The following is a 15,472-nucleotide window of genomic DNA, read 5'->3' as shown; positions in this document are numbered from 1 at the left end:
ACCGGCTGAGGGCTTGCGGAGCAGCTGCAATCATGTTCTTTCATTGGCGCAAGCCATTCCCTGACAGGGGGCCTAGAAGTGACGTTCAATAAGCCGCCGACGGGCGGCCCTTGGACCTTGTGCCTCCCTCCTGGGCTGGTACTCCTCGTCCTCGTCGTCCTCATGCTCCTCCTGCTCCTCCTCCTGAGGTGGTGGTCCAACGTGAGGTGGCAGTGCCTGAGTCCTGCGGATAGCCAGGTTGTGCAGCATGCAGCAAACGACGACGAATTGGGAGACTCGCTCCTGCGAATACTGGAGGGCTCCCCCGGAGCGATCGAGACAGCGGAACCGTTGCTTGAGGATGCCGATTGTTTGTTCTATGATGTTCCTAGTCGCTTGATGGCTCTCGTTGTATGCCTCTTCAGCAGGGGTCGTGGGCGCACGGAGCGGGGTCATGAGCCAGGTACACAAAGGATAGCCTTTGTCTCCGATAAGCCATCCTCTTGGGTGAGGCTGTGCCTGGAACATGTCAGCCACAGTTGTCTGTCGCAGGATAAAGGCATCGTGGCTGCTGCCTGGAAAGCGGGCATTGACAGCTAGGATGCGCTGCCTGTGGTCACACACCAGCTGTACGTTGAGGGAATGGTAGCCCTTCCGGTTGCGGTAATCCTCGGCATGCTCCAGAGGTGCCCGCAAAGCCACATGCGTGCAGTCAATGGCGCCCTGCACCATGGGGAAGCCCGCTATTCTTGCAAATCCCACTGCACGCTGCTGCTGCTTGTCCAGGGTCATGGGGAAGGAGATGAATTGATGTCTCCTTCTGAAAAGGGCATCGGTCACCTGGCGGATGCAGCAATGCACGGCGAACTGGGAGATGTTAGTGATGTCCCCAGCAGCGGATTGGAAGGAGCCGGTGGCACAGAAGTTGAGAGCCACCGTCACCTTCACTGCCACCGACAGAGACGTCCTGCGCATCAGCTGTGGCTGCAGATCTCTGTGAAGCAGCTGGCAGATGTCTGCAACCACCTCCCTTCTGAATCGCAGCCTCCTAACACACATCGCGGCAGACATGGTCAGATAGGAGGACTGCTGGCGGTATACCCTGGGTGGGTAAGGCCTCAGTTGGCGACGCCTGTTGCCCCCTCTGCGTCTAGCCAGGGCTGCCACTCTCTCACGGCGTCTGTAAGCCCTTCTGGCATAAGGCTGAAAGTCAGCGTTGGCACCCAATGCAGCCCCCATTATATGCTGGCAAACACTGAGCTCGCAATGAAGGCAAAGATAATTGCTAAGCTCTGGCCTGAGCCAAAAAGACCTGTCCTAGTGTTGGTCCAAACCAGTAAGCTCTCCTCCTTGGTCTCTCTCCAAAAAACCGTTGCACAAGAGTGAATGCTGCAAAATGGCTGGCCTTTATAGTGCAGGGTAAGTGCCCTTTAATTAGTGCTCCCCGCGGCCCGCCTCGGCTGTGTACCGTTCCACTTCACAGTCGTTAGGGCCGCCCGGTGCACAATGGGCCGGCGCGAGTGAAGTTCCGGTTCGGGGCGCACAAAGGGCGTTGCACGACGAAATGATGTCATGATCTGCGCGCGCAGCAGGGCGCACGCTAAGACTTTGCGCCGGCGCTAAATGTGTACTGAAGTTGGGGCAAGGCGCAGATCGCGCTGCGCCCGGGCGCTAAGCGCCTAGCGCTCGAGATCTACTCCTCCTAAGGCGCTAACGGCTGGCGCGCCCAACTGAATTTCTAGGCCAAAGAGTCTGCAAAGGGATACAGATAGGTTCAGTGAGTGGGCAAAAACTTGGCAAATGGAGTATAATGTGGTAAAATGTGAGGTTATCCACTTTGGAAGGAAGAATGAAAAAGCAAATTATTGTTTAAATGGAGTGAGATTTCAAAATGCTGCAGTACAAAGGGATCTGGGGGTCCTAGTACATGAAACACAAAAAGTTAGCATGCAGGTTCAGCAAGTAATTAGGAAGGCTAATGGAATGTTGGCCTTTATTGCAAAGGGAATGGAGTATAAAAGTAGGGAAGTTTTGATGCAACTTTACAGGGCGCTGGTGAGACCGCACCTGGAGTACTGCGTACAGTTTTGGTATCCATATTTAAGGAAGGATATACTTGCATTGGAGGCAGTGCAGAGAAGGTTCACTAGGTTGATTCCTGGGATGAAGGGGTTGATGTATGACGAAAGGTTGAGCAGGTTGGGCCTATACTCATTGGAGTTTAGAAGACATGAAATTTATACCTTCCAAAGCCAATTTGTCTTACTCGAATGAGCGCTGAATATTCCTAGGATTAGGTAGTACAAGTCAGTACTGTATATATGGTAGACTCAATTAACACAATCTCCTCCCACCCCTCTCCACCAGTGTATTGAGTGGAATGTCCAGTATCTGTTCTATCAATCCAAGTAATTCAGAACTGCAACATAATGGATTAAAGATAAAATTATTCAAGAGTGATTCATGATTGGCTTTTAAAGAGGCCGGGTCATCCTACAACAGGGGACCAATTCAGGGGTATTCAATGCTGTAGCCATTATAGAATCCAACATAATTTATTCAAACACATTTTTGAACCGATTCAAAGTTATCATCGAGCCGAGATGTATCCTCGCAAATTGATTGTATGGAATTTCTGTCTTGCAAGATTATGTAAAAGAATGGTACAAATTGGTCAAAATCACATGTTGTGGTGCTTCAAAATAATGTAGACTGAAGAACTTTAACTAATTTGTGACACAGAATTCTACCTATGCTTTCTTGCCTCAAATCATAATATCATAAAGCCGCTAAATAATTTATTGCATCTGATCTATGGACAGCTTAGAGCGTGCATGTGTTTTTAAGCTGATTGGCAAAAGAACCAGAGGCAAGAGGAGGGAACATTTTTTTCGACAGTGAGTTGCTGTGATCTGGAATGCGCTGCCTGAAAGGGTGGTGGATGCAAATTCAATCGTAACATTCAAAAAAAAGAATTGGATAAATACTTGAAGGGAAAAATGACAGTGCTATGGGGAAAGAGCAGGGGAGTGGGACTAATTGGAGAGCTCTTTCAAAGAGCCGGCACAGGCACAATGGGCCGAATGGCCTCCTCCTGTGCTGTCTCATTCTATGACTCTAATTCCCCTTCGATTTTCTTCCTTTCTCTTCTGAATGTGCTAGCTTATGCTGGGGTAAGATTCATGCTGCCCTCCAAGACCTCACCCAAGTGGCCATTCTTCATGTGTGAACCTGAACAGTGAGTGTCGGCAGGCTATTTCGCTATGTGTGGCATCACAGCTGAGCCAAGTCATGTCCCCACCTTACATCTCCAGCTGTATTATCAGCAGGAATCACTGAATAGCAGGCTGGTGCAGGAAACTTGACTGATCGTTCTCCTTCCTAGCCCAGGGAACACTGATGCCAGCTGAAAGGGCCCTACTGCAGCCCTGGCTAAGATCAGCTAACTGAGCACCGACCAGGTAGAGAACCTGTAACCTTCCCGCAGCAGTACACTTATTCATGAAAGATTCCAAGACTTCTAGACACAAAAGGCATCAAGGGGTATGGGGAGAGAGCGGGAATATGGTATTGAGATAGAGGATCAGCCATGATCATAGAAGGGTTTCGACCCGAAATGTTGACTATTTCTCACTCCATGGATGTTGCCTGGCCTGCTGAGTTTTTCCAGCATTTTCTGTTGTTATTTCAGATTTCCAGCATCCGCAGTATTTTGCTATCATGATCATATTGAATGTCGGAGCAGGCTCAAAGGGCCGAATGGCCTACTCCTGCTCCTATTTTTCTATGTCCCTGTAATGCAGTATGAGCAATGAGGCAGAGCAGAGGGGTAACAATGGAGAACTGAACCAAACCATTTCTAATACACAAACACATTCTTCCCTAAGGAGAACTATGCAACATTACACAGGCAACATCAAAGGGAAACCGTTTCCTGCAGTAAATTTAAACTCCAGATAATGAGGCAGGCCAGTACTAACCCAAAACCTTTGAACAGCCCACTAACCTGAAAAATCTGTAGAATATTATGTTTCTCCATGTACATCACAGATCGAGTATATGGGTCTTCAAAACAGCTTGAAAAATTTTCTTCAGTAACTGAAGGCTCCTGTGTCACCTTAGCTGAACCTATAGGCGTAGCTGTAGATGTAAGTTGAGCTGGAGGTTGAATTGTAGTGTTAAATATAGGCTGAATCTCAGGCTCAACTGCAGATGCAACTGGAGGTTCACCTTCGACTATTGGCTCAATTTCAGGTTCGACTATAGCCTCCACTCCTGGTTCATCTGCAGCCTCCGCTCCTGGTTCATCTGCGGCCTCCACTCCTGGTTCATCTGCGGCCTCCACTCCTGGTTCAGCTGCAGGCTTCACTCCTGGTTCACCTGCAGCCTCCACTCTTGGTTCATCTGCAGGCTCCACTCCTGGTTCATCTGCAGCCTCCGCTTCTGGTTCATCTGCGGCCTCCACTCCTGGTTCATCTGCGGCCTCCGCTTTTGGTTCAGCTGCAGGCTTCACTCCTGGTTCATCTGCAGTCTCCACTCTTGGTTCATCTGCAGGCTCCACTCCTGGTTCATCTGCAGCCTCCGCTTCTGGTTCATCTGCGGCCTCCGCTCCTGGTTCATCTGCAGCCTCCACTCCTGGTTCATCTGCAGGCTTCACTCCTGGTTCATCTGCGGCCTCCACTTCTGGTTCATCTGCAGGCTCCACTCCTGGTTCATCTGCAGCCTCTGCCTCTGGTTCAGCTGCAGGCTTCACTCCTGGTTCATCTGCAGCCTCCACTCCTTGTTCATCTGCGGCCTCCACTCCTGGTTCATCTGCGGCCTCCACTCCTGGTTCATCTGCAGCCTCCACTCCTGGTTCATCTGCAGCCTCTGCTTCTGGTTCAGCTGCAGGCTTCACTCCTGGTTCATTTGCGGCCTCCACTCCTGGTTCCTTTTCTGTAGGATTCAGATCATCCTTCTTTTTGATTAAAAAAAAGTGTAAGAGTATATTGTTAATAAATGTATAATTGTAACATTTTGATAAGAACCTGACAATATACTGATTCATTTGAATATCCGTTATATAATTAAATAAGCCAAGCTTGATAGTACCTGATACATTCTGCTCATAATAAGGGCTGACAAACCGCTGATAGAATGGAACTTAATTCAAGAAGCAAACATGCGTTGAGATTAAGTTGTTACAGGTATCATTTAGCTCTTGCAGTAACTTAAACATTTGCAACTAAACTTTCATTGCAGTATCCTGACAGTTCATTTGGTATGAGGCTACATAAGATAGTAGTCAAGGAAAGGAATGGCATCCATGGTACTCAGTGTAAAACTCAGGGCGATGGTGGGACATTGTATAATGTTTCACTGTATTGGGCACATGTGGAAATCATAGAATGATTACAGCACAGAAGGAGGCCATTCGGCCCATGGAGCCCATGCCGGCTCTCTGCAAGTGCACTTCAGCTAGTCCCACTCCTCCGCCCTTTCCCTGTAGCCCTGCAATTTTTTCTCCTTCAGGCACTTATCCAGTGAGAACCTGCCTTATGATTCTTCCTATCATCGCACATTTCTTCTGGATCCTGTGCCAATGAGTACATGGCAAATGTCTCTTTGGATGGTGAAGTAATGCAAGAAGCAACAGACTGAACGTAAGAATCTTTTGCAGGGCTATATTGCAACAATCACTTGATCTGTCAAGGCATCAGAATGTTTGTTTCAACTTCCCAGTAGTCTGCTGCAGCATGATCCTAATGGTGGTGTGTTCCTCATTATACACAGGAGACTACTGGAGAAGAATAAAAGGTGTGGAATTAGAGGAATCTTAGCAAATTGGATTAAAAACTAGTTAGAAGGGATAAACAATGCAGGAGTTAAGGGCACTTGGAAGTGGGTAGCAGTGTCACACAGGGTTTGCGCCATGTATATCAATTATTTAGATTTAAAGCTAGGGGGATTGGCTTCCAAATATAGAAACATAGAAGATAGGAGCAGGAGTAGGCCATTCGGCCCCTTGAGCCTGTTCCGCCATTCAATGAGATCATGGCTGATCATCCAAATTCAGTACCCTGTCCCTGCCTTCTCCCCATACCCCTTGATCCCTTTAGCCTTAAGAAATATATCCAACTCCTTCTTGAATATATTTAATGAATTGGCCTCTACTGCCTTCTGTGGTAGAGAATTCCACAGGTTCACCACTCTCTGGGTGAAGAAATTCCTCCTCGTCTCAGTCCTAAATGGCTTACCCCTTATCCTTAGACTGTGACCCCTGGTTCTGGACTCCCCCGCCATCGGGAACATCCTTCCTGCATCTAGTCTGTCCAGTCCTGTCAGAATTTTATAAGTTACAATGAGATCACCTCTCATTCTTCTAAACTCCAGCGAGTACAAGTCCAATCGACCCAATCTCTCCTCATACGTCATTCCTGCCATCCCAGGTATCAGCCTGGTGAATCTTCGCTGAACTCCTTCCATGGCAAGAACATCCTTCCTCAGATAAGTCGACCAAAACTGCACACAATACTCAAGATGTGGTCTCACCAAGGCCCTGTACAACTGCAGCAAGACATCCTTGTTCCTGTACTCAAACCCTCTTGCTACGAAGGCCAACATACCATTTGCCTTCTTAATCGCCTGCTGCACCTGCATGCTTACCTTCAGCGACTGGTGCACAAGGACACCCAGGTCTCGTTGCACTTCCCCTTCTCCCAATCTATTGCCATTTAGATAATAATCTGCCTTCCTGTTTTTGCCACCAAAGTGGATAACCTCACATTTATCCACGTTATATTGCATCTGCCATGTTTCTGCCCAATCACCCAACATGTCCAAATCATCCTGGAGTTTCTCGACATCCTCCTCACAGCAGAGGATACTAATATAGGAGGCATAGTAAATAATTCTGGGGACCAAAGGAAACTACAAGGAGATATTTATCAGATGGTGGTATGGGCAAAAAAAAAGTGGCAGATGAAATTCAATGTCACGAAAGGTGCACCTTGGTTTGTACACGAGAGGTTGGGTAAAGCCAGATGCAGATGAGGACAGAAAGGGTGACATAGAGAAAGGTAATCATGGGGGACTACAAGGCACTGCGGAGCAAGTGGTTACCCATGGGGAAACCAGTACAGGTGGTAAGAATAGACGAGTGTTGATTGCGGAGGATCCTATAGTCGTGGGGTGGGGTGGGGTGGGTGGTGAGCCTTGGTAGTTTCTTTTGTAAATGTGATCCAGAGTCCCGAATGGTATGTTGCTTCCCAGGTTCCAGGGTTTGGACCATCATAGGGCGAATACGGGAGATTGTGGTTCATGTAGGAACGAATGATATAGATTTGAGATTCTGCAAAGGGATTTCAAGGAATTAAGTTCTAGATTATGGCGCAGAACCTCCAGGGTAGTAATCTCTGGATTACTCCCAGTGCCATGTGGTGGACCGGACAGGAAGAGAAAGATTAGGATTGCAATGAGAGACTGGAAGGATTTTGCAAAACGGAGGGTTTCAGATTACCGAGACCACTTTTGGAGCCAGGGAAGGCTGTACAGATGGGATGAACTTCATCTAAATGGGAGAGGCAACTGTGTCCTTCCAAAAAGGGTAGTTAAGACAGTGGGGAAAGATTTAAACTAGTTCAGGGGTAGGAGAGGAAAATCTACACAATAGGTAAAAAAGGCTGGCACCTCAAACAGTACTGAGTGAGTGCTGCACTGTCGGAGGGGTAGTACTGAGTGAGTGCTGCACTTTCGGAGGGGCAGTACTGAGTGAGTGCTGCACTGTCGGAGGGGCAGTACTTGAGTGAGTGCTGCACTGTCAGAGGGGCAGTACTTGAGTGAGTGCTGCACTGTCAGAGGGGCAGTACTGAGGGAGTGCTGCACTGTCAGAGGGCCAGTACTGAGGGAGTGCTGCACTGTTGGAGGGGCAGTACTGAGTGAGTGCTGCACTGTCAGAGGGGCAGTACTTGAGTGAGTGCTGCACTGTCGGAGGGCCAGTACTGAGTGAGTGCTGCACTGTCGGAGGGGTAGTACTGAGTGAGTGCTGCACTTTTGGGGGGGCAGTACTGAGTGAGTGCTGCACTGTCGGAGGGGCAGTACTTGAGTGAGTGCTGCACTGTCAGAGGGGCAGTACTGAGGAAGTGCTGCACTGTCAGAGGGCCAGTACTGAGGGAGTGCTGCACTGTTGGAGGGGCAGTACTGAGTGAGTGCTGCACTGTCAGAGGGGCAGTACTTGAGTGAGTGCTGCACTGTCGGAGGGCCAGTACTGAGTGAGTGCTGCACTGTCAGAGGGGCAGTACTTGAGTGAGTGCTGCACTGTCGGAGGGCCAGTACTGAGGGAGTGCTGCACTGTTGGAGGGGCAGTACTGAGTAAGTGCTGCACTGTCGGAGGGGCAGTACTGAGTGAGTGCTGCACTGTCAGAGGGGCAGTACTGAGTGAGTGCTGCACTGTCGGAGGGGCAGTACTGAGTAAGTGCTGCACTGTCGGAGGGGCAATACTGAGTGAGTGCTGCACTGTCAGAGGGGCAGTACTGAGTGAGTGCTGCACTGTCAGAGGGGCAGTACTGAGTGAGTGCTGCACTGTCAGAGGGGCAGTACTGAGTGAGTGCTGCACTGTCAGAGGGGCAGTACTGAGTGAGTGCTGCACTGTCGGAGGGGCAGTACTGAGTGAGTGCTGCACTGTCAGAGGGGCAGTACTGAGTGAGCGCTGCACTGTCGGAGGGGCAGTACTGAGTAAGTGCTGCACTGTCGGAGGGGCAGTACTGAGTGAGTGCTGCACTGTCAGATGTGCCAACATTCGGAGAAGACGTTAAACTAAGTCCCTGTCTTCCCTAATAACAACAGAAAATGCTGGAAAAACTCAGCAGGCCAGGCAACATCCGTGGAGAGAGAAATAGAGTTAACGTTTCGGGTCAAAACCCTGCTACAGAACTGAGAGAAAAGGCAGGAAATGAAAAAAAAGGCAGTTTGGGGGCTGTCTTCCCTCTTGGGTGCAAGTAGAACATCCTTTTGAAGAAGGGTAGGTGCGTTCTCCCCGTGTCCTGGCCAACATTTATCACTCAACCAACACCATCAAAAACAGATTATCTATCCATTTATCCATTTATATCATTGCTGTTTGTGGGACCTTGCTGTGTGCAAATTGCCTACCGCATTTCCTGCACTTCAGAATTACAATAAACTTGTTTCCTCAGGTGCTGAACACCTCGAGTCTCTTCGCCGGGAGCAAGCGGAAGCCAAGCGCAAACAGCGCAAGGAGCGCACGTCAACCCAAGCACCCCACCCACCCGCCCCTTCAACCTCCGTCTGGCCCACCTGTGACAGAGACTGTAGGTCCCGCATTGGACGCATCAGTCACCCGAGAACTCATTTTTAGTGTGGAAGCAAGTCATCTTCAGTTCCGAGGGACTGCCTAACAAGAGAAGAGGAAACTCTTGTTTAAACGGCACTTAATCATCCGGAATACTTTAATAACCAGCAAAATAGATACCGGTAATCTTGCCAAATACATCCAGCACTCGTTTTGCCGAGTCCGAGTCTCCCGTGGTGGCCGAGTTAGTCAGTGGTTTTTATTTTTGTTTGTGTTAAAAATTGCCTTGGTAGGTACTGTATACCCCTCTGTTATCCAGAATTTTTCATCAACCGGCACCATCCTGGTCCCATAGGTGCCGGATAAGAAAGAGTTTACTGTACTGAGCTGGGTGGGAAGTGTTTTGGGACATCCTGGGGTACTGAAAGGCGCTATATAAATGCACGTTCTTGCTTTGAACGCCTCAGTCAAAGAATAGCAGTTATGACAATGTAGCACTTCTGAAATACTGCACTATAGTGTCAGCTCAGTGTGATGAAATATGTCATTCATCAGACTCTGTATTTAACTACATATATTGTATTGCCTGCTCCTGTGTTTTACCTTGTATTGTATATAGTGCACCGCCCCCTTTCTCCCCATTGGGTGTGTCGGCTCCGCCCATACCTGGCCCTACTTAAGACAAGCCCAGGCTTGTCTTGCAGCAGAATGCTAGGTGAAGCTAGGTGAAGACACAGGCATCTTTCTTTGCTAATAAAAGCCTTGTTTTATCCAGTTAACTTTGAGCCTTGAAGTTATTGAGGCGCATCACTCAGTTTGTGCACTCCAGTTCCAGAGCGTCACCAATTGAGCCAAGCTGGCACTCTGTCGGAGCTGAAGCCATCTGTCTTTAGGCTTATCTAAGACAATTTCCTTCCTGACGAAATAAAAGCAGAAAATGCTGGAAACACTTGACCTTCCATCGACCTGAAATGTTAATTCTGTTTCTCTCTCTCTCTCCGCAGATGTTGCCTGACCTACTGAGTGTTTCCAGCATTTTCTGTTTTTATTTCAGATTTCCAGCATCCGCAGTATTTTGCTTTTGTTTTTGTTTTTTGCCTCGTGCGGAGCATGAACACCGATTGCGCCGAATGGCCTGGTTCTGTGCTGCAAATTCTGTGTTTTCCTTCATGATGGGTGTTTTGTTTGGATGCCATTTTGGAAACTCTTTGAGCTTCATCTTATAACACAATCATCCATTATTCTACGTATAATGTAACGGATGAAAATCCCAACCTCGATTTTGTCACTTTTATTTGATCACCGCAATGCAAACTTGTCATATACACATGTTCAGCCACGGGTAATGCAGGTACACTATCCCTTATCCGAAAGCCTTGGGACCAGCTGACTTTCGGTTTTCGGAATTCAGAAGGTATTATTATAAGACTGGGAAATTTGTATTTAATATAAATTGTAAAAAGTTCAGGCTACCTCTTGCGACTGTTCCGTGTCTCATTCCCCTTCCTGCTTCTCTGGAAAGCCAGATATCGGCTGACTCCTACTAAGCTGGCCCGCAAATCAGGTTGGGGGTCGGGGGGGAGAAAAGAATATCGGACGGGCCGCGGTTCAGGTTGGGCGGAGTCTGGGGGGGGGGTTGGTCGGGGTCGGGGGGGGGTCGGGGTCGGGGGGGTCCGGGGGGGGTGTCAGGGGGGTCCGGGGGGGGGTTTGGGGGAGAAAAGAATATCGGACGGGCCGCGGTTCGGGTCAGGTCGGGAGAAAAGAATATCGGTCGGGTCGGGGGGTGGGGGAGAAAAGAATATCGGACGGGCCGCAGTTTGGTTCGGGGGGAGAAAAGAATATCGGACGGGCCGCTGCAGCTATCGGACGGGCCGCTGTATTGTTGGGTTCACTCTCCCGGTACCTCCTTCACACTGCCCGGCTCGGCCTGCACTCTCCTACCCAGGAGGGAACTCTGTGACCCTCTGCCCTGCTCAGCGTAAGTCGTGCGCCATTCTGGTCATGTCGTGCGCACGACTTACGCTGAACAAAAAAACTTTCGTTTTTTAGAGGTTTTCGGTTTTCGGAAGTTCGGATAAAGGATAGTCTATCTGTATTACAGTCATGGATAATAGGTACAGGATTAAATAAGATTGATCCAGACCATTTCCTTTAATTGTAAAAATGTTTCACGGGTATGTTCACATTTCTTTAGTTCTAGTGGAGAAAATGATGCATGCAGTCTTGCAAATTTTTGAATGATATACAGGAAACTCTCGTTTAAACGACACCTAAACATCCGGAATTCTCTATTAATCAGCAAAATTCATACTCCGAAAACACCTCAATAACCGGAAATGTTGCCGAGTCCTAATCCGAGTCTCCCGCGGTGTCCGAGTTAGTCAGTGGGGGTAGTTCTCCAAACTGCCACTACTCAGCTTCTTGGTGCTGTCTGAAGTCCGAACACCTCAATAACAGGAGTCTGACTCTTTGTTTGTTAAAAATAGCCTCGGTAGATAACCCTCTCCGTCATCCGGAATTTTTAATCAACCGGCACCATCCCGGTCCCATCGGTGCCGGATACCAGAGAGTTTCCTGTACCCTAGATAGAGCTTTTGTAGCACAGATCTGTGGTTTATACAAAAAGACAGGGAAATGCTGGAAATGTGATTTCCACTAAAAATGGTGGAAATGCACAGCCAATCAGTCATCATTTGAAAGAAAACATAGGTTAAAGTTTCGGGATGGAGGGATACTTAAGCCTGAAGTTATTAATATGACATTCTCCTTCAGATACTGACTGGCCATTTCTAGCACTTTCCCTGTTCTTTTTATAGTGCATTGGCCTCCACTTTTGTAGTTTGACACAAAAGGGAAACATATAAGATTGTGAAGGGGCTTGATCAGGTGGATGCAGTGAGGATGTTCCCAATGATGGGTGAAACTAGAACTAGGGGGCATAATCTTAGAATAAGGGGCTGCTCTTTCAAAACTGAGATGAGGAGAAACTTCTTCACTCAGGGGGTAGTAGGTCTGTGGAATTTGCTGCCCCAGAAAGCTGTGGAAGCTACATCATTAAATAAATTTAAAACAGAAATAGACAGTTTCTTAGAAGTAAAGGGAATTAGGGGTTACGGGTGTTATGTATTGTGTGTTCTATTGTGTGTTCTCCTCCCACCTGTGGTGGCGCTGTCACAGGAGATAAATGGTTGGGTGTTCTCTGTTAAGTTTAGCTCTCTTTGTTCGGAACTTTCCAGAACTTCCTTTCCTTCCAATAAAGCACTTCATGTTTGAATCTCTGAGTTCTGAGTCCTAAATTGTGTCCAGGTAGAAAGGTACCGACACAACAAGTGGCAACGGGGAGCGGATGAATCTACGTACGTTACGGGTGCAGTGAGTAAACAGAAAATTTAATTTGAAACGTGAGATGGCTACTATATTAGGAAACATCAGTGATTTCGATGAATATGTGGAGCAATGGAGCGCATATAAGGAATGTTTTGACTATTTTGTATTGGCGAATGCGGTGGCAAATGAAAATGTCGTGCCTAGCTTTTTGAGTGTAATCGGGCCGAAGACATTCAATTTACTTCGCAGCCTCGTGCAGCCAGATAAGCCAGGAACTAAAACATATAAGCAACTAGTGGAAATTCTTGGAGCACATTTTTCACCAAAACCTCTGGTTATTGCTGAGAGATTTAGATTTCACAAACGGAATCAAGAGGAGGGGGAATCAGTGACGATGTTTATTGCTGCTTTAAAAAGGTTGTCGGAACACTGCCAGTTCAAGGAGGTGCTGAATGACACCATTAGAGACAGACTTGTGTGTGTGTGTGTGGTCTGCAAAATGCAGCCACACAGAAGCGCCTTCTTACTGAGGACAACCTTACTCTTGAAAAGGCCATTGAAGTTAGTGTCTCCATGGAGATGGCGGAAAAGGAGGCTCACCAGTTGAGTTCAACAGGGAGAGTTCACAGTGTGTCGTCTGAGCCTAAAGGTGCGCGGAACGGCACATGTTACCGTTGTGGGAAAACGGGCCATCACGCTAATGACTGCTGGTGTACGGAGCTGGAATGCAGAAATTGTGGCAAAAAGGGTCACATTGAACGCGCCTGTAGAGGTAAAAAAAGAACAGACAGAGATGGGAAGCATGGAAGCAAAATGTCTGTATTTGGACAAGAGAGGAAAAAGAGTGTTCATTCAGTGCAGTATGATGGAACAAGCAAAACAGAGGGGAGCGACACCTCTGAGGAGGAAGAGGTGCACATACTAACGGTTGCAGGTGGTTCAAATGGCTACTGGGTGTCACCACTGGTGGAGGGACAATCAGTGCGGATGGAGGTGGACACAGGCGCGGCTGTGTCCCTTGTTTCAGACACTGTCTACAACAAAATGCTAAAGCATCTTACCCTTCAGCCAACAAACATTGTGCTAAAGACGTATACCGGCGAACCTGTGGCCATGAGAGGCGTCATTGAGGTGACAGTTACATTGAACGGACAGACTGCAAAACTGCCACTATATGTGGTAAAGGGAAATTACCCATCGCTACTGGGACGTGCGTGGCTAGAGAAAATCACGCCGGACTGGCCTGCAGTCCGCATGATGTCAAAAGGGGAGTCAGGTCTGACTGCAGTGTTAAACAAACATGCAGAACTCTTCAATGGGGAACTTGGGAGCATGAAAAAGATCAGCGTGAGACTGGACATTAAACCTGACAGCAAGCCCAAGTTTCACAAAGCCCGACCTGTACCCTATGCAATTAGGCCAAAAGTTGAGGCTAACTTGGAGGCCTTAATCAAGAATGGAGTCCTGGAGCCTGTGAGCGTGAGCAAATGGGCCACACCCATTGTTCCTGTCCTGAAAAAGGATGGATCTGTTCGAATCTGCGGGGATTTTAAAGTGACTATTAACCCGGTGCTGTCTGCGGAAAAGCACCCTCTTCCCCTCATTGAGGATCTTTTTACGGGCCTGGCCGGAGGGCAAAAGTTCAGCAAAATAGACTTATGCCAGGCTTATCTACAAATGCATGTCGATGACAAATCAAAGGAGCTGCTGACAATTGTGACACACAAGGGGCTATACAGGTACTGCCACCTTCCGTTTGGAATTACGTCGGCCCCTGCTCTATTCCAAAGGGCAATGGATCAGATTTTGAGTGGACTGCCAGGAGTCCAGTGCTACCTAGACGACATCCTTGTCACTGGGACAAATGAGGAGGATCATCTTCTGAACTTGGATGCGACACTACAACGACTGAAAGAGTACGGACTCAGAGTTCGTAAAGACAAATGTGAATTCTTTCAGTCTTCATTTGAGTACCTGGGGCATGTGATTGACGCTACTGGCCTGCATAAGGCGCCGTCAAAGGTCAAGGCGATCGTGGAGGCCCCAGCACCCCAGAATGTGAGCCAGTTACGTTCATTTCTGGGGCTACTTAACTACTATGGGAAGTTTATTCCAGACTTAGCAACATTGCTGAAGCCGTTACATCAGTTGCTATGTCAAGGCAAAACATGGAAATGGACTGAACTGTGCAACGAAGCTTTCGCCCAAGCAAAGAAAACATTGCTGAAATCGGAGGTCCTGACACACTTCGACCCAAAGCTGCCCGTGCAGCTAGCATGTGATGCATCACCATATGGTGTGGGAGCAGTCATATCCCACATCATGCCTTCGGGTGAAGAGAAACCTATCGCCTTCGCATCACGCACCTTGAACAAGGCCGAGAGTAACTATGCGCAGATCGAGCGCGAGGCCTTGGGAATCGTTTTTGGAATTCGAAAATTTCATCAGTACCTGTTTGGGAGAAGGTTCACACTCCTGACGGACCACCGTCCATTGACTTCAATCTTCGGGCCCCACACCGGAATTCCGTCTCTCGCTGCAAGCAGGATGCAAAGGTGGGCTTTACTGTTGTCAGGACACACATACGACATCAAATATCGCAAATCAGACTTGCACGGCAACGCAGACGGTCTCTCGAGGCTACCCTTGCCTGTTACTCCCCCAGAGCCTCGTCAGATAGACATCTTCTACTTTAGACAAGTGGAGGGAGCACCTGTCACTGCAGTTCAGGTGCGAAGGTACACCCGCAACGATCCAGTCCTGTCTGAGGTAATGGACGATGTCATTCGAGGGAGAGCTATAGGAGATTCTCCTAGTTTGAAACCTTACGTTTCAAAAAGAAATGAGCTCTCCGTCCAGGCAGGTTGTCTTCTTTGG

General features: G+C 48.3%; 1 protein-coding gene across 1 annotated transcript in view; it reads right to left on the bottom strand.

Annotated features, from left to right (window-relative positions):
- LOC147107320 (uncharacterized) overlaps positions 1-15,472 on the bottom strand; it is a 46,865-nt gene that overhangs the window by 21,527 nt on the left and 9,866 nt on the right. Inside the window, exon 2 of the mRNA XM_086006224.1 lies at positions 3,986-4,936. Coding sequence (XP_085862350.1) covers positions 3,986-4,936 — 951 coding nt within the window. The remainder of the gene's footprint in view (positions 1-3,985; positions 4,937-15,472) is intronic.

This window comes from Somniosus microcephalus, chromosome 14, assembly GCF_052327205.1.
Source record: "Somniosus microcephalus isolate GS21.2 chromosome 14, FLI_Smic_1.0, whole genome shotgun sequence".
In the NCBI taxonomy this organism is placed as follows: Eukaryota; Metazoa; Chordata; class Chondrichthyes; order Squaliformes; family Somniosidae; genus Somniosus; species Somniosus microcephalus.
Note: the sequence above shows the minus strand (reverse complement) of the source record. Positions and strands in the feature narration are given on the sequence as shown.